Here is a 22,312-nt window from a genome sequence, read left to right as displayed (position 1 = left end):
AAAAGCCTCCTGATTGGTGAAAAGGGAGGGGTAGAAACTAAATCTGTCTAGACTTATCAGGGAGAGTCCCCTGTTTAAAGCACAAAAAAAATTTTGTTGCATAAATGAATGGCAAGGGGAAATGAGGGGGAGGTCACAACAGTTAGGCCTAACCCACTGGAAATGCGTTGTGCCCAGGTGATGCGTATGACCTTATCGACCCTTAACTGGCGACGCCGGGAGATGGTGCGATGGTTGGTGACCTGTGCTACAGAAGTGGGTGAGTCTCCAACTCCCTCTACCCCCAGGGGAAAGGAGTTTTGAGGCCCTACTCTTGGGATAGGAGAATGAATCCTTAGAGCTGTTATGTTTCCATTCCTGATGGTGTAGGAAAAGTTGGGGCTGCTGGTAGGAGAAGATGGCCTCTGTTCACCCAGCCCAAGCTCTGCCCTCACTGCTTTGGCCATTTCTGATGTCAGTAGCACTTTGACGCTCTGATCAGAGACATGTCTAGGAGAATGAATTTTTACCACCAATACTCATGTGCTCCCTTGGGAAGTACTGGGTCCAGTGTTTTAGTCCCTGGGCTTCTGAAAAACCCCAGACAACTTGGAGGCTCAGGGCCCCTTCTAGAGCCCAAATCCCCATCATAACACTCTATCCTGAGAGGTCCCACTTCAGCTAGAACCCCCAGGCAAATCTGCAATCCTGCCTTGGGGCAGGCAAACCACAGGTTCTGCTGCTCCTTCCTTGTGAGGGGCTAAGAGCACCTGCAGAGACCTTCAACCCTATGACCTGGGAAAGGAAGAGATGAGAAGAGACCCGGTCTGGCCATCCGGGATCCTCTCCTTGCCCTGGTTTGCCTCAGATCATCTCAAGGCTGCTGAGGAGGAGGGAGAACTCGTCTCTGCAGGCCATGTTCAGACCCCAAATGGTAATCTGGGCAGACCTGGATCAGGACCCGGATGGCCACGGCTGAGCTCAGGCTCTCCCTGACAGGTGTGCGGGCCCTGGTGAGCATCTTGCAGAGCTGGTACACACTCTTCACTCCCACCGAGGCTACGAGTATTGTAGCTGCCACAGCCGTATCCCACACCACTATCCTGCGCCTCAGTCTTGACTATCCACAGCGGGAGGAACTGGCCAGCTGTGCTCGCACACTAGCACTGCAGTGTGCTATGAAGGATCCGCAGAGCTGTGCCCTGTCAGCCCTTACACTCTGTGAGAAGGATCACATCGCCTTTGAGGCTGCCTACCAGATTGCCATTGATGCTGCCGCTGGTGGCATGACCCATTCACAGCTGTTCACCATCGCCCGCTACATGGAGCTCCGTGGCTACCCGCTACGTGCCTTCAAGCTGGCCTCACTGGCCATGAGCCATCTTAACCTAGCCTACAACCAGGACACCCATCCAGCCATCAATGATGTGCTTTGGGCCTGTGCCCTCAGCCACTCTCTGGGCAAGAATGAGCTGGCGGCGCTCATCCCCCTGGTGGTGAAGAGTGTGCACTGTGCCACGGTGCTTTCAGACATCCTGCGGCGCTGCACAGTGACTGCACCTGGCCTGGCTGGCATCCCAGGCCGCCGCAGCTCTGGAAAGCTTATGTCCACTGACAAAGCGCCACTGCGCCAGCTACTGGATGCCACCATCAATGCCTATATCAACACTACTCACTCACGCCTGACACACATCAGCCCCCGCCACTATGGAGAGTTCATTGAGTTTCTGAGCAAGGCTCGGGAGACCTTCCTGCTGCCCCAGGATGGCCACCTGCAATTTGCCCAGTTCATCGACAACCTCAAACAAATTTACAAAGGCAAGAAGAAGCTGATGCTGCTGGTGCGAGAGCACTTCGGCTGAGAAAGCAGACAGCTCACCACCAGGGCAGCCTGGGCTCTCAGGTACCATCAGGTCATGCCAGGGACACTGAAACATTTGAATACTCTTAGAGGACTCTGAGCACCTGTGGCTGAAGCCAAAGGACCACAGGGCTAAGGATAGGGAGAGTCCAACTCTAGCCAACATGCCTGCCTTGGCAAGCTTCTCACTATAGCCCATTGTTCCTGGAGGAGCTGGGCACTGCAGATTAATCAGAAACCCCACAACATGCCACCTCATGCCCCTTTATCTTGCGTGTTCTGGGCATTGGCTCCCTTGGCAAACACAGAATACTGTTCCTTCTCAGGGATTGTTTAACCAGAGAAACAGAAGCATTTATGGTACTGTAAATAGTATATGTGTTGCCAATTATTGTAAAGTTGTAACTATTTATAATTCTGGTTCTGATTTGATGGGCACTTGAAGTAGCCGTGAGTGGGAGGATGGGCTTGTTTTCTGAGGAGACTCACAACCATTTCTCAGGTTTCCCTTGCAGAGTGTATGCTGTTGGCAGTGGAAGAGTGCGGGTGGCAGGGAGAAAAATCGCCAGTTAGAGTAAATCCCAGGTCTAGTCTATGCAGAAACCCCAGCCTGCAGACAGGGCCTCTATAGCCTAGTGGTAGGTGAGGGGCAGAGGCCAGGCCTCATGAAGTTGTGAGGACACTGACACTCCTGCTCCTGCCTCACACAGCCTCTCCAGGAGGCCTGCTGAGCACCTGAGGAACAAGTGCAGGGAGAAGATGAAGCTCTGGGAAGCCACTGAGCTCATAATCATCATCTGCTCTGGTCACCTTTGTGTTAGAGAGTGTCTGGTTTCATTTCTAATTATGTATGTGTGTGTAGATCTGTATGACTATATGTGTCTAAGTGTATAGATATATCTGTGCATTCCTGTTGGTATGTGCACATATATTTATGTGTATCTGTGTCAGTTGTGTACATGTGGGAATACATGTGTGTGCTGGACTGTAGGTTTCTATGTGAGGGTATATACATTTGCGTATATGTGAGAATGCATATCTATGTGTAAGTGCACTCATATTTGTCTATGCATGTTTAGTGGGTATATGTAGTCAGGGTTGTCCAGAGAGACAGAATCAATAGGATACATTATAATTATATGAGAGGGATTTATTAGGGGAATGTGTAGTCAGGGTTGTCCAGAGAGACAGAATCAATAGGATACATTATAATTATATGAGAGGGATTTGTTAGGGGAATTAGCTCACGCTAATTCGTGTGAAGAAAAGTCCCATGAAAGGCCGTCTATAAACTGGATGCCCGTAGCATGGCTCAGTCCAAGTCCAAAGGCCTCAAAACCAGGGAAGCTGATGGTGTCCTTGGTGTAAGTCCTGGAACCCAAAAGCTGAAGAGTCTTGAGCTCTGATGTCCACAGACAGAAGAGAAGAGTTTATCCCAGAAGAGATAGATTCACCTTTTTCCTCTGTCTTGTTCTCTCCAGACCCCCAGTGGATTGGATGGTTCCCACCCACATTGAGGGTGGGTCTTTCCCACCCAGTCCACTCAGACTCTCATACTAATCTCTGCTGGAAATACCCTCATGGACACACCTAGAAAGATAGTTTTACCAGGTTTCTCAGCATTCCTTCCTTTATCTAACCAAGTAGACATCTAGAATTAACCTTGACAAGTTCACCCGTTATCAACTTGGTGTCCCCACTATGTCCTTAAATCACAGTTAATTTTCAAGTGGTACAATAACATAAGTTTCACCTAACATGATACACTATCCTGCGTACAACTGGAAACACATTAATCCCTTTCCAAGAAGAAAAGATAAAGTCCTTAGATGATATTTACCCTTCTCCCAACATCCCATAACTTAAAATTGCACATACTATGAGGTAAGGTAAACAATATTTAAGTGTTGGTATAAAGTCAGTAAGTCTCGTGGTACATGATAAAGAACAAGAGGAACAAAAACAAAGATAATTGATTAATATGTGTACAGTATATATACATAAACATATTCTTAACACCGCAGGGAGAACAATTAAAATCCTCGTGTCTGTAACTGGTCACGAGGTCGAAGCTGGTATTTATAGCTTCCTTCTTCTACTACCCATTCTGTACTCCCTTTGCCTTCAGTGAGCACCTCAGCTGGTTGTGGTTCTTCACCCGGTGAAGTGACCCAAACCTTCATCCCTGAAGAATCTGGGCCATTTGTAGTCTTGCCTGGATTTGTTTGTTGTCATTTTCCATTGACCTTAATCACAGGGCATGGTAGTACTAAGAGATGTCCTAAGGGATCTCCTGTATTCCAGATATAATCTTCCTTACCTCCATTGTGAGGTAGTAGTACAACTTCCCCTTGGTGGTCTGGGTCAATCACCCCAGCCAACACAGTAACTCCTTTCTTAGGCTGTTGACTCAGAGGCATGAAGAGCCCAAAGTGGGCAGGTGGCAGCCTTAACTTCCAGTTCAATGAGATCATTTTTGTATCTCCTGATAGAAGCATTCCTCCCTCTGGAACCAAGACCTCTAGGCCAGCAGAGCATAAAGTTGCGGGGACAGGAAGCAAAAATTTTGCTAAAGGGTCCCTGGGGGTAATGGTGAGTGGTGCCACTTCTATTTCCACCCCTTGATTCCTGGACCCGTGAATCAACTATAGGAGAGATAGTACCATATATTGGGCACTGATTTAAAGCATATACAGCCTTCTGGAGAACTTTGCCCAAGCTCTGCAAGGTATTGTCACCTAGCTGGTGCTGTAACTGTGACTTCAAAAGGCCATTCCACCGTTCTGTCAGACCGGCTGCTTCAGGATGATGGGGAACATGGTAAGACCAGTGAATTCCATGAGCATGAGCCCATTGCCGTACTTCCTTAGCTGTGAAGTGAGTTCCTTGGTCAGAAGCAATGCTGTGTGGAATGACGGTGAATAAGGCATTCCGTGAGTCCACGGATGGTAGTTTTTGCAGAAGCATTTTGTGCTACGAAGGCAAATCCATATCCAGAGTAAGTGTCTATTCCAGTAAGGACAAAAAGCTGCCCCTTCCGTGATGGAAGTGGTCCAATGTAATCAACCTGCCACTAGGTAGCTGGCTGATTACCCCGGGGAATGGTGCCATATCGGGGGCTCAGTGTTGGCCTCTGCTGCTGGCAGATTGGGCACTCAGTGGTTGCTGTAGCCAGATCAGCCTTGGTGAGCGGAAGTCCATGTTGCTGAGCCCATGTCTAATCTCCATCCCTGCCACCATGGCCACATTGCTTATGAGCCCACTGGGCGATGACACAGGTGGCTGGAGAAAGAGGCTGACTAGTATCCACAGAACAGGCCATCCTGTCCACCTGATTATTAAAGTCCTCCTCTGCTGAGGTCACCTCTTGATGGGCATTCACATGGGAAACAAATATCTTCACATCATTTGTCCATTCAGAGCGGTCCATCCACATATGTCTTCCCCAACTTTCTTTCTCACCAATTTTCCAATCATGTTCCCTCCATGTCCCTGACCGTCTGGCCAAAACATTGGCTACAGCCCATGAATCAGTATACAATCACACATCTGGCCATTTCTCCTTCCAAGCAAAGTCATTATAGTCCTTGGATATCCACAAATACTCAAAAGTTTTCTGTACAGAGTCACTGAATCCCTGGCCTTTTACAAGTAGTGAATCAGGACCATCAAATGGATTTATTTTGCATATCTCTAAACAGTTCACACCAAGGACTATCGGTGCTCTCCCTATTATTAGAAGTTGAGCTGTTAGCATTTTTAGGCCTAAAGCCCTGAAACCAATTGGAGAAATTCATCCTTAAGATTCTGTTTCTCTAGAACCACCCCTGCTACCAAAATCTGTATTAGTCAGGATTCTCTAGAGAGACAGAATCAATAGGATATGTTATAATTATATGAGAGGGGTTTATTAGGGGAATTAGCTCATGCGACTGTGAAGAAAAGTCCCATGATAGGCCATCTATAAACTGGATGCCGGTAGCGTGGCTCAGTCCAAGTCCAAAGGCCTCAAAACCAGGGAAAGCTGATGGTGTCTTTGGTGTAAGTCTTGGAACCCAAAAGCTGAAGAGTCTTGAGCTCTGATGTCCATGGACAGGAGAGAAAAGTGTGTCCCGGCTCCAGTGGATCAAGAGATTCACCTTTTTCCTCTGTCTTTTGTTCTCTCCAGACCCCCAATGGATTGGATGGTTCCCACCCACATTGAGGGTGGGTCTTTCCCACCCAGTCCACTCAGACTCTCATATTAATCTCTGCTGGAAACACCCTCATGGACACACCTAAAAAGATAGTTTTACCAGGTTTCTCAGCATTCCTTCATCTAACCAAGTTGGCACCTATAATTAACCTTCACAGTATGTGTATCTGGGCTTATGTGGTACATGTGTATAAACATGTTTATGTCTGTGTGTATGCCTGCTATCTATGGATCCATGTGTCTTTTATATGTGTAACTGAGTATAATTCTACATGTAGGTATGTCTGTGTATTCATGTTTGAGGATCTGCTGAATGTGTCCCTTCTCTTTTTGCCATATCTCTTTCCCATTCCTCTTAGTTTTTCTCACCAGCTAAATGTTTGTTCTCTGTCTCTGTGCCTCCTCTATTCACCATTCTCTCACCAAGCAAGCTTCTAAGCACCAGTTTCCCTCTGCCCAAAGATGGTCTGCTTCCATTCCACAGTTCTCTTCTCACCCCGTACTTGATTTCTTCCCCTGCCTTTCTACCTCAGGCTTCCTCTGTCTGCTTTTGTCCCAGTGCCATTGGTCACTGATTTGGAGGCTAGGGCTGTATGCATTTGGCCTTTCCCTTCCTAATTTCTAGCCATAGTGGGCAACCTCTATCTTAGTTCTGGCTGACCTCCGCAGTGTGTCATATTCCTGCTACCCTCCTCACCCTTATGCTCAGCCGAGAATTGTCATAGGAGGTAGCAAGGGCATTCAGAAGAGTTAATTATATACCAGTGTCTTGGTGTTTACTGTTTCATGTCTTAGTTCCTGAGTCGGGGGTAGGGTTTGATAGGGAAGGGGTGGTATAGCTAGAATGTGAACTAAGGACCTCTCTGTCCGCTTTACTTTATTTTCCTTTCTTTGACAAACTATTTATGTCACCTTTTTTATTCCAAACTGACCAGTAAGTTGTATTTGCTGTTTGTGGCTACCAAAGTCTTACTGTCCAGCCAAGGGGCCCTACAATGTCTCAGCCCAATGGGTTGGTAAAAAAGAGAAGCCACTCCCATTTCTGTATCACAATTGCTCTTTTTTAGCAAGTATGTCAACTCACAGTGCTTTTCTATGAATAAATCATGGATCACAGAAAAGAACATTTTTCTGAAAGCAGAAATTGTGTTCCCTCAATAAATGAGGCACTTCTCTCCCTTCTATATTGCCCTGGCTGGGACAGGGAGCTGGTCGGGCCTACAGTGTAGTGGGTTCCTAATGGTCCAAGGAGATGTAGAAGACAGATGAAGAATTTCCTGCCACACCAGACCCCTCTCCAGAGCTCACAGGCACCTCAGGGCCTTGTCCTAGGAAGCAGGTGCTACCACGATTGGCAGAAACACCAAGATCCTGAGGAAATTAGAGGGTATACTCAGAAAAAGAATGCAGAGCAACCCTGAGTGCAAGAGGGCCTTTTAGCTTCAGAGGCCTTCTTGCCTGGTGCTGGACTAGTCTAAGGCTCTGATCCTAAGCAACCTAGCTCTGAGTCTATGTCATCCCATCTTTTGGTGTCAAAGCTGAAGGTCCCTCAGCTTCTCCCTGCTCGCTAGATTCCATCTTCCTCCCCAGGCCTCTCTGAACTGTCCTACTTCTGTGCCCCTCTTTGAACTATACTTCCCTTCTTTCCCAGAAACAAAGCACTATCAGTTTGGCCTTTGTATGCTGTGGGTACTATACCCCTTTCTCTGCAAATGTAACAGCTCCAACTGCTAGGAAGCTGTACCCTATCTGAGAGCAAGATGGTAGTGAGAACCCTGACATTAAGTGTTACAGTACATATTCACTGGTACCCGAGCCCCATGACTTGTGGGGGAAGATGCAGAGAGAGGCCCCAGGGAAGGAGCAGATGCTAAGGAACTGAGGATAAAGGCACAAATCTTTCAACCACATACTAGACTCCAACTCTGGAATTTTTATTCTCCTGGAAACAGTCATCTGTATTAGTGGTACTTGAAGGGAAAGGTATATGCTTAGTTCTGTTGAAGCAGACGTGAGTGTTTATGCACAGCATCCACAAAGGCCCCCACATGTTCTGGGTCCATGTCAGGGTAAAGCCCATGGCCCAGGTTGGCAATGTAGCGTTGTGGCCCAAAGTCATCCAGCATCTCCTGCACCAGCCGCCCAATCTCCTCCTGAGGGACCAACAGGGCACTGGCTACAGGAGGGGGCAGCAAGCCTCTGTTCTCCTTATACATAATAGTGACACACACATACATAGACATGTTTCTACTCAAGTGTTATTAATTCAATCATTGATTTAACAGAATTAATAAGATGACAAGTATGGGCCAGGCACTAAGAAAACACAAATGAACAACAAAACTTTCTGCCCTCCTAGGGCTTACATTGTGTGTATGGAGTAGAGAGGAGGGACAAACACATAAAAATGCACACATAATAATACACACAACCATATCCATAGCCATAGGAGTGCACAGAGACAGACACACACACATAGAGGCCATGGTTACCTTGGATGCATACAAGGCACAGGGATCCAAGTTGCCCTGCAAGGTCACCATCTTTCCCACACGCTCCCTGAAAGCAGAGCCAGTGCCATGTTCTGGTGACTGTGCATATGGCAGCTGCCCCTCTCCACCTCAACCTCAAGGGCCCAGTCCTCCATCACTCACCGGGCTTTCTTTGGGGCCACTGTCCAGTCAAGCCCAACCACCTCATAGCCAGCCTGGGCCAGCTCTTCCAGGGCAAAATGCCCATCCTTAGCAAAGACGATCTGGAGGAAAGAGCAGACCTGAGGCTGCCGAGAGCCTTTACGCCCACTAACCTTTCTTAGCTACACTTCTGCTGCCCCCCAGTGGTCACTCCAGTTCAAGCAGGACTTGCCATGAAAGCTCCATAGGCCCACCCTTACCAGCTCATCCCAGTCCTTACCATGGGCACTGGTGCCAGACCTGCCTCCTGCAGCCCAGCCTTTACTCGCTTGGCCACATCACGGAGGTAGGGCAGTGCAAACTTGCTGAAGAGCTGTGGACCAAGATGCCCTGCATGGGACTCAAAGACCTGCAATGCCTACAGTTGGGTGGTGGTGAAAAGAAATACATAACACACAAAGAGGAGTTACCTCAGGAGCTGCATACAGAATGTGCATCAATTTCCCCCAAGTGACTTCAACCCCTGATACTGCCTGAGCCTATAAACCCAGTTCCAGTCAAAAAAGTTTTGCCTTCTCCTCTAGATTCCAACTCTAGCTTTGGTCTTTGAACACTCAGAGCATTAAGCCCCCTGCCAGAGTCAGGGTGGGCTTGGCTGCTCCAGCCAGATCATTGGAGGCCAAGCTTCTTTCCTGTTTAGCATTAAGACCTCTTCCCACTCAGTTTTAAGAGACTCCATTGCTTTGAGTCTTTACAGACCAAACCCCAGCCTATTTGTCTCTCCCTCAGGACTCACCTGGGCACCAGCAGCCACTTGTCCTACCAGATATGGGATCAGAGCATCAGTGAGGATGCGAAGCAGCTGATGACTGGCCTGAGGTCTCTGGTAGAGCCAGCTCTTGGCCTGAGCCATGGTGCTTGAGCCTCCACCCTCAACCATATATGTCATCAGAGTCCACTACAGAAAGACAGAAGGAAGATGTCACAGGTGCAGAAGCCAGACTGACACTTCCTTCCCTTGTCTACACCAGACCTGCCAGAGTGATCTCCCCATGCCCCAGTCCCTGCCCTGTCCCACATTACCGGGGCACCAGCAAAGCCAATCAGTGGCACACGCCCAGCCAGCCGTTGTCGGGTAAGGGTGATGGCCTGGAATACATAGTCCAGCTCAGAGGCCACCACTGCTGGATCCCGTAGGCGCTCTAGGTCCCTCTCTTCTCTTAATGGCTCTGGGAAGCTGGGTCCTTTGCCAGGTACCATGGTCACCTCCATGCCCAGTGCCTGGATGGGAAGAAAACATCTGGGTTCCCAACCCAGAACTCCAGGAGGAAAGGTTCTGTTCAGTCCATTCCAGGAGGAAAGGAAAAGAATAAAACTCAGCCAAATTCCAACTTTCAGGGCCGGCCTGTGGCTCACTCGGGAGAGTGTGGTGCTGATGACACCAAGGCCACGGGTTCGGATCCCATATGGGGATGGCCGGTTGCTCACTGGGTGAGCGTGGTGCTGACAACACCAAGTCAAGGGTTAAGATCCCCTTACCGGTCATCTTTTAAAAAAAAAAAAAAAATAGAACGTTCAACGTTTACACACTAATTTGAGAAACAGAACACACAAAACAAATAGTTAACAAAAGCTCTTATAAATTTCTCTTGTCCAATAAACTGAAATAAAAAAATAATGAATAGGAGTAAAGAGGGCACGACACAGAACAGGGAGCATGGTCTAGGGTGTGGATCATTGAAGGTTCCCTGGGAAGGTGTACTTGAAACTGAATTCTGAAGTTAATGAGGGACATTGACAGAGAAAACAGAGAAGAATGTTGGGCTCAATGGAGCTGAAATTTTAAAAGTGACATCTAAAATAAGGTCAGGAATTTGAGTTTGGTTTGACGCTAGCTCAATGGTACCTCGGATCTTTTTAAACACAGATAAATACTTATCTTGAACTTTGACTGGACTGATAAAAGGGCTTCCAAGGGGTCCTTGAAGCTTTTTTTACACATTCCAGGATCAGATTTGAGTGGGTACCTGAGGTACAACAAGGATGTCGGAGAAGATGATGGCAGCATCCAAAGGGAAGCGGCGCAGTGGCTGTAGGGAATAGGAGATAGGTTGCTAGGTGGCAAGCTGAGGACATAAATCCCTCCCACTTTTGTGGACCCCTCACCTGCAGAGTTAGTTCACAGCAGACCTCGGGAGTGCGACAGGTGTTGAAAAAGTCCTGGGCAGCCCGAGTTTCCCTAAACTCTGCAGAAAGGAGAGGGAAGACAGAGCTTGGCCTTGAGGCCCTCCAGAGCCCTCTCCTGCCCCTTAAAAACTTTTCACCCTCCACAATTTTATTAGATTTTATTAGACTTCCGGGCCATGACCCTGACCTGGTAAGTAGCGGCCTGCTTGCCGCATGCACCAAACGGGAGTGTAGTCTGTTTCCTCTCCCCAGGCTGCTCGGAGGAACGTGTCATTCTTCAGCTCCGGAAAACCCTGGGGTCTGGCGATGAGATTGGGGGTGGGGATAGGTGTCAGTATGCTAGGCTGGGGGTTGGGGAAAGCGCAAGTTGTTAAGGCGGATTCAGTCCAGGACCGCTATCTGCCTTCTCCAGGCCAGCTCCAAAGCCTTGCCTCCCCGCCCGCTTCACCTCCTCTCTGCCTATCAGGTGTTGCACAAGACTCTAGAAGAGCCCGCGCTGGGGCCTCTTCCCTACACATAGTCCCACCTCTCCTAAATTCAAAGCAACTGGAGGGGCTCGAGAGAAGGGGATAAAAGCCCAGTACGAATAATTTGGGGTCTTCGGGCAAGCAAATCTCAGGAACGGGGGTGTCAGTGGGCTCATTCCGGGGCTGGGAGATCCCCAGGCTGGGGAATAAAGAGGGATCAGACTAGATTGTCCCATAATAGAGATCCTAGGTGAAAATCCTGGGGCATCCCTTGAATGAAGACCTGGGGGATGCAGTCCAGTAAGGCGGTCCCTAAGATGAAGGTTTCAGGAATCCAAGGTAGGAGGATCCAAGGGACTGGGGTTCAGGTTGGGAGATTTCCAGGGCTGGGAAAGGAGGGTATAGAGATAGATTCCTGAGCTGGAAGACTCAGATCGAAAGCCCCTCTAGCCACAGCGCGTGCTGCGGAGAACTCACCCTAACCCGTCCGCCTCCATGGTAAGCTGTCTGTAACTGCGAGCGCACTCCCCACTCGAACCTGAATCTGAGCCGGCCCCCAGTCCGGGCTCCGCCCCTTCCTGGAGGGAACCAAGGGCGTCGCCATGTTGAAGGTCACATGATCAGCCTCCACTGACAGCTTGGGGCTGCCCTTGTTGCTGCCCGTAGGACCCCTACCATTGTTCACCGTAAAGTCCGCTGTAGCGACGCAACAAACGCTCAGCTATAACTCCATTTTACGGTGGCGTGAGGAATTTGTTCTTATCTGACGGCCTTACAATCCCGGAGGCTTGGCCCAAGTCTCTCACTCCCATTCTCCAATCTATCCGGCCAGGCATACAGCGGATGATGGAACCAGGCTGTACAGGGAACCGAAGTCGTTATATATTTATATTACGTACCAAGCGAGACACTATAGTAGGTGCGGAGGTTAGAGTGCTGAGCAAGACAGCCTCTGCCTTTAAAAAGCTACAGACTGATGGGGAAACAACTCAGCAATCACATTAAAGTGGAAAATAATCACCAGTGACCTGGGATTAGGAGTACAAGGATCAAGCATGAAGGTCTCAAGATCTTGTCAAGTGGCAGGGGGAAGAGTCATTTTCCCAAACATTTTCGTCACACTGGCCCTAGGATGGGGAGTCCAGTAGGTTTTAATATTTCTCTGGTTGTAGTATGACTCGGGGAGGAAGAAGCAAAAACAGAAGGCCGTAGGACAAGAAAAATAGCTGTTGCAGTGATCTAGGCTAGACAGGATGGTGTCTTGAACGAGGGTAGTAGCAGTAGAGATAAGATGGTAGTAGCAATTGGAGTAAAGAGACGGAGGTTGATCAGGTAGAAACCACTGGCCCTGCCTGGGTCTGGTTAGCTGGATGGGGGGCTCAGAGATAGGTAACATGTTGAGTATCCGGGTACACAGGGCAATACGGCGGGAGTGGAGGGTGCGCTTAGTCCAGAACATACGGCGAAGGCTGGCCGAAGGCGGGGCAGGACGTAGTGGGAAGCTCTGTGTGCGGTCGCGACTGCTGCTCCCGGGGCTGGATCGCCCCCGGGCTCCCCTCAGCCACTTCACCATGGCGGGCCCTGGCCCGGGCGCGGCGCTGGAGTCTCCGCGGCAGCTGCTGGGCCGCGTGCGCTTCTTGGCTGAAGCAGCGCGTAACCTCCGCGCCGGGCAGCCGCTGCCTGCGGCGTTGGCTTTCGTGCCTCGAGAGGTGCTCTACAAGCTTTACAAGGACCCGTCGGGACCGTCGCGCGTGTTGCTGCCGGTGTGGGAGGCGGAGGGCCTGGGGCTGCGTGTGGGCGCCGCGGGCCCGGCCTCCGGTACGGGCTCCGGGCCCCTCCGCGCCGCCCGCGACAGCATCGAGCTCCGGCGCGGAGCCTGCGTGCGCACCACGGGCGAGGAGCTGTGCAACGGCCACGGGCTCTGGGTGAAGCTAACCAAGGTGCGCTCTGGCCTGCTTGGGGCTCCGCAGAAGACCCCCGGGGCTAGGGAAGCCCCTGACTGTTCCCCTTTCCTCCCCCATATTGAGCTGGCATTGCGTTCGGTGCCCTTTGCTCCGGGCTGGGCAGGACCGGCCGCTGGGCAATTCCCTGAAGGCTGTCCCTATCTGGCGCGTCCGGGCAGGAGCAGCTGGCAGAGCACCTGGGCGACTGCGGTCTGAACGAAGGCTGGCTGCTGGTATGCCGCCCGGCAGAGGGCGGGGCCCGCCTCGTACCCATTGACACTCCCGACCACCTCCAGCGGCAGCAGCAGCTCTTCGGTGTGGACTACCGGCCGGTGCTCAGGTCCTGCACTTGAAGGGGCGGAGCTTGCTCCAGATGGCAGGGCTTGGAGGGTGTGGAAACACGTCTGGCACAGCCTGGGGGGCTGGGATATTGGAGTGGAGGCAGAGTTAAGAGCAGGAAGGGGCGGGACCTCAAGGCGGTTGGGTGGGGCTTCTGGAGCGGTGGAGATAGAGCTCTGGAGGTGGCTGCAGGGCCTGGGGGTTGGTGTCCTTCTTGCTGATGTCTCCCTATCTCACCCCCTACTCTGTGCCCACAGATGGGAACAGGTGGTGGACCTGACTTACTCGCATCGCCTGGGATCGAGGCCTCAGCCGGCAGAGGCATACACAGAAGCTGTGCAAAGGCTACTGTGAGTGAGCTGGAATGGGATTGGGAGGAAGGAGCAAACGGTCTGGGCCCGACCTAATTAGGGGCTTGGGGTTGCTTAGCTATGTGCCCCCGACATGGACCTACGAATGCGACGAGGACCTGATCCACTTCTTGTATGACCACCTGGGCAAGGAGGATGAGAACCTGGGTAGCGTGAAGCAGTACGTGGAGAGCATAGACGTTTCCTCCTACACGGTGGGTGCTGGGACTCTTCCCACCCCAAACAAGATGTAGTCACGCCCCTCAAGGATAGATCCATAACCCCCACCTACAAGCCGGGGCAAAACCAGAATCCCCACAGGCCACACTCAGTCCAGCTCCCCATCCTGAAAGTCCTATAGAAACCCCTAGACACCCCTACCACACTCCATACCAGTTGGCCTTTTAGCGCAACTCCACTATGCTTTCTCTCTTCTGGTCCCTGGCCCAAAGCACATGCCCAGTGCAGGTTGTGAAGGTAACTACTGACTCTACCTCTCTGCCCTTCCCCAGGAGGACTTCAATGTCTCCTGCCTGACAGATAGCAATGCAGATACCTACTGGGAGAGTGATGGGTCCCAGTGCCAGCACTGGGTACGGCTTACTATGAAGAAGGGCACCATTGTCAAGTGAGTAGGCTCTAGGCAGGACAAGGTGGGTTAGCCATGTGCCCATGAGTGCACAGAGACCCATGTGCATGCTCTGACCCCTCAGGAAGCTGCTACTCACTGTGGATACCACTGATGACAATTTTATGCCTAAGCGGGTGGTGGTCTATGGGGGCGAAGGAGACAACCTGAAGAAGCTGAGTGACGTGAGCATTGACGAGTGAGCAAGCTAGCCTGGGGTGGGAGGTGGGGCATGACCCTAGCAATGGGACTTTCCCAGCTTGGAAGCCTAATTTGGGTGGGACCCCAGTAATTCCTGAAGGCCTAAGGCAGGGGTTATCTGAAGTGCCTTACACCGATCTTTTCAGGACCCTGATTGGTGATGTCTGTGTCCTGGAGGACATGACCGTCCACCTCCCAATCATCGAGATCCGCATCGTCGAGTGTCGAGGTGGGCTTAATGTTATAGGAAGCCCCAGTGTGTAGATTGGGGCAAGCTGACAGTGAGAGTGGAGAGAAGCAGATGGGCTTGGAGTTGGGGTGATAGTAATGACTGAACTAACTCCAGGATTTAAAGCTTTGGAGCCTGAGCCAGGTGGGAAGTGCTGGGCATAAGTCCGCCTTAAAGCCTTAGAGGTGGTTGGGCTCACCTGGAAGAGGAACTGAGTTGTGACCCTCAGGCATCCCAACATAGTGGTGGACAGAGGAACTAGCAAAGAAAATATAAATCAAAATCAGGTGATAAAAGGGATCCCAAAGGTCCCACGTTTCTAGGGGCTAAGTGTGACAAAAAGCTGAGCATTAAGGAGCCATTCCCAAGTCTGGGAGCCAAGACGGCAGCAGGTGCAGTAAGTGACCTCACTCTGACCTTCCCCCAGATGACGGGATTGATGTTCGTCTTCGAGGGGTCAAGATCAAGTCATCTAGACAACGGGAACTAGGGTTGAATGCAGACCTGTTCCAGCCAACCAGTCTGGTGCGGTATCCACGCCTGGAAGGCACTGACCCAGAAGTACTGTACCGCAGAGCTGTCCTCCTGCAGAGGTGGCTGTGGTCCTGGGCCTGCAGGCCCTTTCCTTTCCCCTACCCTGAGACTTGTCTGAGTGGAGGAGGTCTCCAAGGTCTTAGAGCATAAGCTGTTCTGCTTCAAGAGTCAGAGCAGCTCCTGGGCCCTGCCTTCTCCTGTCCCTGTGTGCTGGAGAGTTGGGGGTCTTACATCTATGCCAAACTCTTTAGCTGCAGTTCTTTGTCCATGTACCCCAGATTCATCAAGATCCTAGACAGTGTCCTGCACCACCTGGTACCTGCCTGGGACCACACACTGGGCACCTTCAGTGAGATTAAGGTGAGCCTAACCCACCCAGTGCTGGGGCAATGTGCTCCCCCTTCCTGCTGATGCAGTTGTTCTTCAGCAGAGACTTCCTAAAACCTACTCTTTTGCTGGATTTTTGCTGGGCTCTAGGAATACAGGAAGAAAGTCAGACAGAAATGTTCAAAATTTAGTGTTGGGGGGCTTTTCCTCAGATGAATGTGTGGAATGCACAAGGGCTAGGGAGGAGAGGTGACAGCATGAGTGGGGCAGTTTTCGTGAAACCTGCATACTTGCAGTTATCAGCAGCTGAAGATGATTTGAGAAAAACAAGCAGGTAGGAGTAAGTGTGACACTGGAATGAGGCTGGGAGAGGGTGGGCAGGAAGCAGGCCCTGGTAGTAGAGAGCCCTGTGGGCCAGGCTGTGGAATAGGGGCTTTGTCCCAGGTACGTGGAGCCATTGGAAAGGTTGTAAGGTAATGACAATGTTAGATTTGTTGTTTTAGAAAGCTCCCCTTGGTGGCTGGACTAAGAAAGGGCCTAGAAGCAAGGATAGGGGATGGACTAGGCTTGGACTGGTATAGTAAAATTGGTCCAGGCATAGAGAAAGGTTCCAGGGGGCTGAACAGAGGCTGACTGTCCCCTGGTCCTGCTCTGGCCACCTCTCCTCAACAGCAAGTGAAGCAGTTCCTGCTGCTTTCACGCCAGCGCCCTGGCCTGGTGGCTCAGTGCCTGCGTGACTCAGAGAGCAGCAAGCCCAGCTTCATGCCACGCTTGTACATCAACCGGCGCCTTGCCATGGAACACCGTGCCTGTCCCTCTCGGGACCCTGCCTGCAAGAATGCGGTCTTCACCCAGGTCTGGACTACTGGGGTCGGACTGAGGGAGGGTCAGTAAAGGGCCTTAGGGGGCTGGGCTAAGAGTGACCCAAGCAAGGTCTTTGGGCAAGAGTGGGGCCAAGTCTTGACACAGACTTCCCTATAGCTCCCCTCCCTTCCTCTCTGCCCCCAGGTTTATGAAGGTCTCAAGCCTTCTGACAAGTATGAAAAACCCCTGGACTACAGGTATGGCATGAGAGTGAGGGACTTGCTCAGGGCACATGTTGCTCCTGGCACTCTTCACCATTACTGCTGTGTAGCCCTTCTCCTTGCTGGTCTCTGGACTGCTGAATTGTCTGAGCCCTGGCCTAGCGTGTTGATAGAGATCCACTCCTACTTACAGGTGGCCCATGCGCTATGACCAGTGGTGGGAGTGTAAATTCATTGCAGAAGGAATCATTGACCAAGGTGAGGCCCTGAGGGAGAATGACAAGGGTCCTGCTTATTGCCCTATTACAGTGGTAAAGGCTGCTGAGGTCACCAACTAATGAAGATTGGGGACCTGCTTATTACTCCGTTATGGGGGCTGAGCTCTTGAGTGCCCAGCTGAGAGCATCTGTCATTTCAGGGGGTGGTTTCCGGGATAGCCTGGCAGATATGTCAGAAGAGCTGTGCCCTAGCTCTGCTGACACCCCTGTGCCTCTGCCCTTCTTTGTGCGCACAGCCAACCAGGTAACTTTCCACTTACCCCTCCCAAGTTGTTTCTGCTATGCTGTCTCTTCAAACCTCCCTGGTGCCAGATGAGCTAGAGAGGGGGAAGAGGAAGGACTGAGTTGCTCGGGGCAGCCTCAGGGCAGACAGGGAGAGGAAGAGCCGTTGTACATTTGGAGGGATCATTCAGAGTCCCCAGGTGGAAGATGTTCAGGAAAGTCTTTGGGGAGCTTGGGGCAGGAAAGTTCATCCCATGCCGTGCTGCTGACAGCTCTGTCTCTGGGGCAGGGCAATGGCACTGGTGAGGCCCGGGACATGTATGTGCCCAACCCCTCCTGCCGAGACTTTGCCAAGTATGAGTGGATTGGACAGCTGATGGGAGCTGCCCTCCGGGGTAAGGAGTTCCTGGTGAGTAGCTTAATCCATACCTGCTTCAGATCAGCCCTGGTCCCTGGAAGGATGGGCCAGCCAAACCTTGGCAGCCCAGAGTGAGAAGACAATAGTGAGTGTTTTGTCACACAGGTCCTGGCTCTGCCTGGTTTTGTGTGGAAGCAGCTCTCTGGAGAGGAGGTGAGCTGGAGCAAGGACTTCCCAGCTGTGGACTCTGTGCTGGTGAGTAGGGCCAGTGCCAGTGTTGCTTCTGCCCAGCCCTCAAAGGTTGGTGCTCCCCAAGGCTGTCCTGTACTTCCTTTACCACGCACATGCTCTCTCTCCAATCCCATCTACTCCCAGGGCTTCAACTACTGTCTCTATTCTGGTGACCCCTAAAATTCCGACCCCCAGCCCCAGTCTCTCTCCTAAGCCTGGCACCACTTATGCATCTGCATCCTGGATATCTGCCCCAAGATGGCACCTCAAGCTCAGTACATGCTTCATCTTCTCCCCAGCCTGCTGCCCCATAGGGCTCCCTGTGTCAGAATGGCACCACCACCCATCCATCCCTGTGACAAAGCCTTCAGGGTCATCCTTCATTCCTCCTCCTCTCTTACCCTCCACCTCTCCTCTCTTACCCTCCACCTCTGTCAAGTCTCCGTCTGTCCGCTTTTCTTACCTTACTGTTATCCGCCTCGTTCAGGCCACCTTTTCTGACCTAACCACAACTTACTGCAAAAGTTGGCATCCCTGTCTCTATTCTTTCCCATCTGATCTCCAGGCAGCCAGAGTAATTCATTTCACTCTCCTTGTTTAACTCCTTTGAAGACTCTGCCCTGGGCTTAAGATAAAATGCAGAATCTGTAAAGGCCTTATATGAGCCTTGTATCTCTAGCCACTTTGTTCACATTCAGGCTCCAGCCAGATAGATTCCTCAGGCCTTTTGTTTTCTCCATGATGTTCTTTCTCCTGACTTCCCTAAGGCTTAGCCATCATTTGGGTCTCAGCTTAGATGCCATTTCTTGCAGGACATCTTCCCTGGCCTCCAGGGCTGGTTAGGTGTTGTCTTGGTGCTTTCACAATCCTTGTACTGACCTCTTCACTCCTCATTGCCTGAGTGGGGACTGCCTTGCCTGGCTGTCTCTGCTGCTTCCTGTGAGCATCTTGAGGAAAGACAAGGACTGTCCACAATGAAAAGTCGACCTCCCTGCCTCTCTCCAACCCCCAGGTGAAGCTCCTGGAAGTGATGGAAGGAATGGACAAGGAGACATTTGAGTTCAAGTTTGGGAAGGAGCTAACATTCACCACTGTACTGAGTGACCAACAGGTGGTAGAGCTGATCCCAGGGGGCACAGGCATCATAGTAGGATATGAGGACCGTTCTCGTTTCATCCAACTGGTGCAGAAAGCACGGCTAGAGGAGAGCAAGGAGCAGGTACTACCCAGAGGCCAGTAGAACAGAGACCTTTGGACCCTCTAAAGCCCCAGCTGCTAGTAGCCAGAGTCAGGTCACCATTATCCAGTCCTAAGAACTCTGGTCCCCACCATTCCTCTGCCCCACATTCCTGCTGATTAGTGGGGTACAGAGATGCCCCCAAGGTGAGCTGAGAATTGTTGCCTCTTCTCCAGCCAGGCCTTTTTCGTCCTTTGCAGGTGGCTGCCATGCAGGCAGGTCTGCTGAAGGTGGTGCCACAGGCTGTGCTGGACTTATTGACCTGGCAAGAGTTGGAGAAAAAGGTGTGTGGGGACCCGGAGGTCACCGTGGATGCTCTACGCAAGCTCAGTGAGTTCCAGATGGTGGGGCAGGGCTGGCAGCACAGTGCGGGGGTGGGGCTTAAGGAGTGGGCAGGGTGAGACCTAAGAATGAACTGGCCTTGACCCCACCAGCCCGGTTTGAGGACTTCGAGCCATCTGACACACGGGTGCAGTATTTCTGGGAGGCACTGAACAACTTCACCAACGGTCAGTGGAGGATGGCTGGGTTTGAACTCCGCTCATGGGATACAGAGCAGGGTAGAAGTTGTAAAACCTTGCCCACCACTGATTTCCTTCTCCATCCAGAGGACCGGAGCCGCTTCCTGCGTTTTGTCACTGGCCGCAGCCGCCTACCAGCACGGATCTACATCTACCCCGACAAGCTGGGGTGAGTGCGGGGGGTGGGGGTCTGAAGGTGCCGTGGCCAGCCTTCTGTCCTCCCTCCCCCCACACTCACACGTACCCCCACAAGTCTTCCTGATCTGTGGCTCAACACCCCCAGCTATGAGACCACAGACGCGCTGCCTGAGTCTTCCACCTGCTCCAGCACTCTCTTCCTACCACACTATGCCAGGTGGGTTTTTTCGTAGGCTCGAGCCTGGTTGGGGGGTGGTGCGGAGGGAGGGGGGCAGGTGCTATCTCAGTGGGGGAGGACTTCGGCACTGAGGTGCACAAACCTATCACCGCTGGTAATGATGGAGGGACCTGAACAAGTCCCTGTCCCCCACAGCGCCAAGGTGTGCGAGGAGAAGCTCCGATACGCCGCCTACAACTGTGTGGCCATCGACACTGACATGAGCCCTTGGGAGGAATGAGGCAGTGCTGGGAGCAGCTGCAGCTGGGCAGGACTGCGCCTATGCCACTCAGCCTAGCCCAGGGCGAAGACACCATCCCTGTGCCATTTCGGGTCTGTGCTCCTGTTGTGAGGTGTCATGTTCAGAAAAACCCAGTGCCCCCTGCTTCTATGTGCTGTTGCAGTGGAAGTGGTGTGTTGACACTGGGGGGCCCAGCCCCGCAGACCCACAAGCCCTACTCGTGCTGGGGCTTGTTTCCCCAGGTATTTAGCCTTTGAGAGGGAATCTTCCACAAGCCCAGCACAAGCTGCCAGGCCTGAGCTACTTGAAGGGGGCCATCTAGCTCCCCACCCCACGGACTTTGCTTCCATTTTTGGCTATACCTTTTTTCTTCTTCTTTCTCTGTAGTTAGCTATGACTCAAAACAAAACTACAGAGGATGGTGGAGGCTCTTTCCCAGTCAAGGAACCAGGGATGGATAGGGAGTAATGGTCATCCTCCTTGGTCACTTGCCCAAAGAATGAAGCAACAGCTGAGCACCCCCTCCCTCACATACTGGTCTTTTCTTCCTCTCCCTCTATACCCAAGGTGTGAGCTCTGGCCTTTCTCCAGCTCAGTCTCAGCTGACAAAGTGCCACCGCCTTCCCTGGCTCAGAGCCCCCATCTATTCAACATTAAATCTTTAATACCACCACCACCCCATACTCATCACTTCTGTATCACCTCCAGCCTGCTGTTTCACCCTCAAGATTTTGCACAGGTTAAGGCCAGTTATGTCCTCCCTGAAATCTTCAATAGCTCCCCTTTACCCAACTCTAAAATAAAGCCTAGACTTTAAACCTGATCCTAGGGCTCTGCATGTCCCTGCCCCTCCATCATGGAGGCCCTGTCACTCCATCAAAAGAAGGTCTTGCACATGGGAAAGTCGAATAAATGGGTGAATTCATTCCTTCAGAATGTGTTTATTGGGCTGTGTGCTGGGCATGGAGAGAAACTGCTCTGTCCTGAAAGAGCTAGGGAAGTCTCTTCCAGGACTTTAGTGCCCTGGTCAGGGCCAAGGAGATGTGTGTCAAGTGGGAGTGGTGGGGCTTCTCAGTGACAAACATTAAATCTGGAGCCGAGCAGGGAAACAAGGCCTCCACTGCCTAGAAAGGGGAAAAAAAAAAACAGAAAAAAGGCCCTCCTGGCGTCTTCTGGGATGGATGTGGTGATTTGGAGGATGGGAGTCCACTTCTGAAACCAAGTGGGCAAAAGAGTTTCACATCATAGAAAACAAAGCCTTAGGATGGCTGACAAACTATCCAGGTCAGGATTTTGACTGAAGAGGAAGCAGCATCACTACCATGCCCCAGCCTGCCTCCAATTGCCGCCCCCTAAGATGCAGTCCTTAAGAACACGTACCCCTTGGGAGACCGTGTGCGGGGATCAGCCCCCTCATTGGGCAGTCACACCCTCAAGCACGGTCCCAGTTGTCTCAGAATCAAGGTACAATGTGAGACAGTGCGGTGGCCGGTTGCCCAGCGAAGTCGCACGCGCGGGGTCCCGCCCTCGCAACTCTTCCCCGCGTTGTCCTCTAGGGCGCGCCCTGACGCTGCCCTGGCTGGGAAACTCTTTTTTTCCCGGCGGTGGCGTTTCGCCCCTGCCCGCGCGCTGTGCTCACCTCGAGGCCTGTCTCCCCCAAACACTGAGCCTAACACCCCAGCTCAGCCTCCCGGCAGCCCACGTCCTACCCCTCCGCGTCCGTGCGCCCTGGGTGGTCCGCAGGAAACGTCCCCTGGAGCTCCTTCCTGCCCAGAGAGCTGAAGGGGCGGGAACCCCAGAGGCCGGCACTTCCACCCGGCTCTGCTCTTCGCTGCAAGTTCCCGCATGCTCTCAAGAGTCTTTGGTCCCCCTTTCACTCACACGATATATTTTGTAGCCTCCCTTTCACTTAATCATTCATTTATTCATTTAGCAAATATGCATCGAGCACCTATGTCAAGCACCATACTA

The 22,312-nt window shown here is 51.8% G+C and overlaps 3 protein-coding genes across 6 annotated transcripts in view; 2 read left to right on the top strand and 1 right to left on the bottom strand.

Moving 5' to 3' along the window:
• ZSWIM5 (zinc finger, SWIM-type containing 5) overlaps positions 1-2,894 on the top strand; it is a 66,991-nt gene extending 64,097 nt beyond the window's left edge. For both annotated transcript variants that reach the window (XM_008581920.1, XM_008581919.1), the window contains 2 exons: positions 178-259; positions 979-2,894. In XM_008581920.1, coding sequence (XP_008580142.1) covers positions 178-259; positions 979-1,841 — 945 coding nt within the window. In that variant the 3' untranslated portion in view covers positions 1,842-2,894. The remainder of the gene's footprint in view (positions 1-177; positions 260-978) is intronic.
• Positions 2,895-7,945: 5,051 nt separating this feature from the next.
• Positions 7,946-11,951, bottom strand: UROD (uroporphyrinogen decarboxylase). The gene is made up of 10 exons (XM_008581918.1): positions 11,800-11,951; positions 11,043-11,155; positions 10,835-10,914; positions 10,696-10,758; positions 9,752-9,949; positions 9,465-9,626; positions 8,949-9,086; positions 8,690-8,790; positions 8,528-8,594; positions 7,946-8,188 (listed from the first exon to the last, which is right to left on the bottom strand). Exons 1-10 carry the CDS (start codon positions 11,817-11,819, stop codon positions 8,027-8,029), a joined length of 1,104 nt encoding a protein of 367 aa, XP_008580140.1. The 5' UTR covers positions 11,820-11,951; the 3' UTR covers positions 7,946-8,026.
• An 853-nt stretch (positions 11,952-12,804) lies between these two features.
• HECTD3 (HECT domain containing E3 ubiquitin protein ligase 3) lies at positions 12,805-21,269 on the top strand. 3 transcript variants are annotated; one of them, XM_008581916.1, is made up of 21 exons: positions 12,805-13,262; positions 13,445-13,605; positions 13,862-13,954; positions 14,034-14,169; positions 14,467-14,582; positions 14,668-14,781; positions 14,930-15,012; positions 15,440-15,605; positions 15,825-15,906; positions 16,546-16,728; positions 16,882-16,934; positions 17,092-17,156; positions 17,317-17,420; positions 17,688-17,807; positions 17,922-18,011; positions 19,000-19,206; positions 19,425-19,554; positions 19,659-19,733; positions 19,833-19,914; positions 20,029-20,100; positions 20,257-21,269. In XM_008581916.1, exons 1-21 carry the CDS (start codon positions 12,894-12,896, stop codon positions 20,339-20,341), a joined length of 2,586 nt encoding a protein of 861 aa, XP_008580138.1. In that variant the 5' UTR covers positions 12,805-12,893; the 3' UTR covers positions 20,342-21,269. The 3 variants fall into 3 exon arrangements, with proteins under 3 accessions (XP_008580138.1, XP_008580139.1, XP_008580137.1); XM_008581917.1 differs by lacking the exon at positions 19,659-19,733 and having other exon boundaries at positions 12,835-13,262; positions 19,425-19,508; XM_008581915.1 differs by having other exon boundaries at positions 12,835-13,262; positions 19,659-19,914.
• The last annotated feature ends 1,043 nt before the right edge of the window (positions 21,270-22,312 follow it).

The sequence above is a fragment of the Galeopterus variegatus genome, unplaced genomic scaffold, assembly GCF_000696425.1.
Source record: "Galeopterus variegatus unplaced genomic scaffold, G_variegatus-3.0.2 Scaffold2488, whole genome shotgun sequence".
NCBI classification, from domain to species: Eukaryota; Metazoa; Chordata; class Mammalia; order Dermoptera; family Cynocephalidae; genus Galeopterus; species Galeopterus variegatus.
This window is presented reverse-complemented; position numbering and strand designations above follow the sequence as displayed.

What these genes read in the sequence shown, in the direction of transcription:
- UROD (XM_008581918.1), bottom strand. Translation starts at nt 11,819, where the DNA reads ATGGAGGCGGACGGGTTAGG. An exon ending in ATGGAGGCGGACGGGTTAGG is followed by an intron (nt 11,156 to 11,799) that starts GTGAGTTCTCCG and finishes TCTCATCGCCAG; the next exon opens with ACCCCAGGGTTTTCCGGAGC. An exon ending in AAGTGGCTGCTGGTGCCCAG is followed by an intron (nt 9,087 to 9,464) that starts GTGAGTCCTGAG and finishes ACCCAACTGTAG; the next exon opens with GCATTGCAGGTCTTTGAGTC.
- HECTD3 (XM_008581915.1), top strand. Translation starts at nt 12,894, where the DNA reads ATGGCGGGCCCTGGCCCGGGCGCGGCGCTGGAGTCTCCGCGGCAGCTG. An exon ending in AGAATGCGGTCTTCACCCAG is followed by an intron (nt 16,729 to 16,881) that starts GTCTGGACTACT and finishes CTCTGCCCCCAG; the next exon opens with GTTTATGAAGGTCTCAAGCC. An exon ending in TTCCTACCACACTATGCCAG is followed by an intron (nt 20,101 to 20,256) that starts GTGGGTTTTTTC and finishes TGTCCCCCACAG; the next exon opens with CGCCAAGGTGTGCGAGGAGA.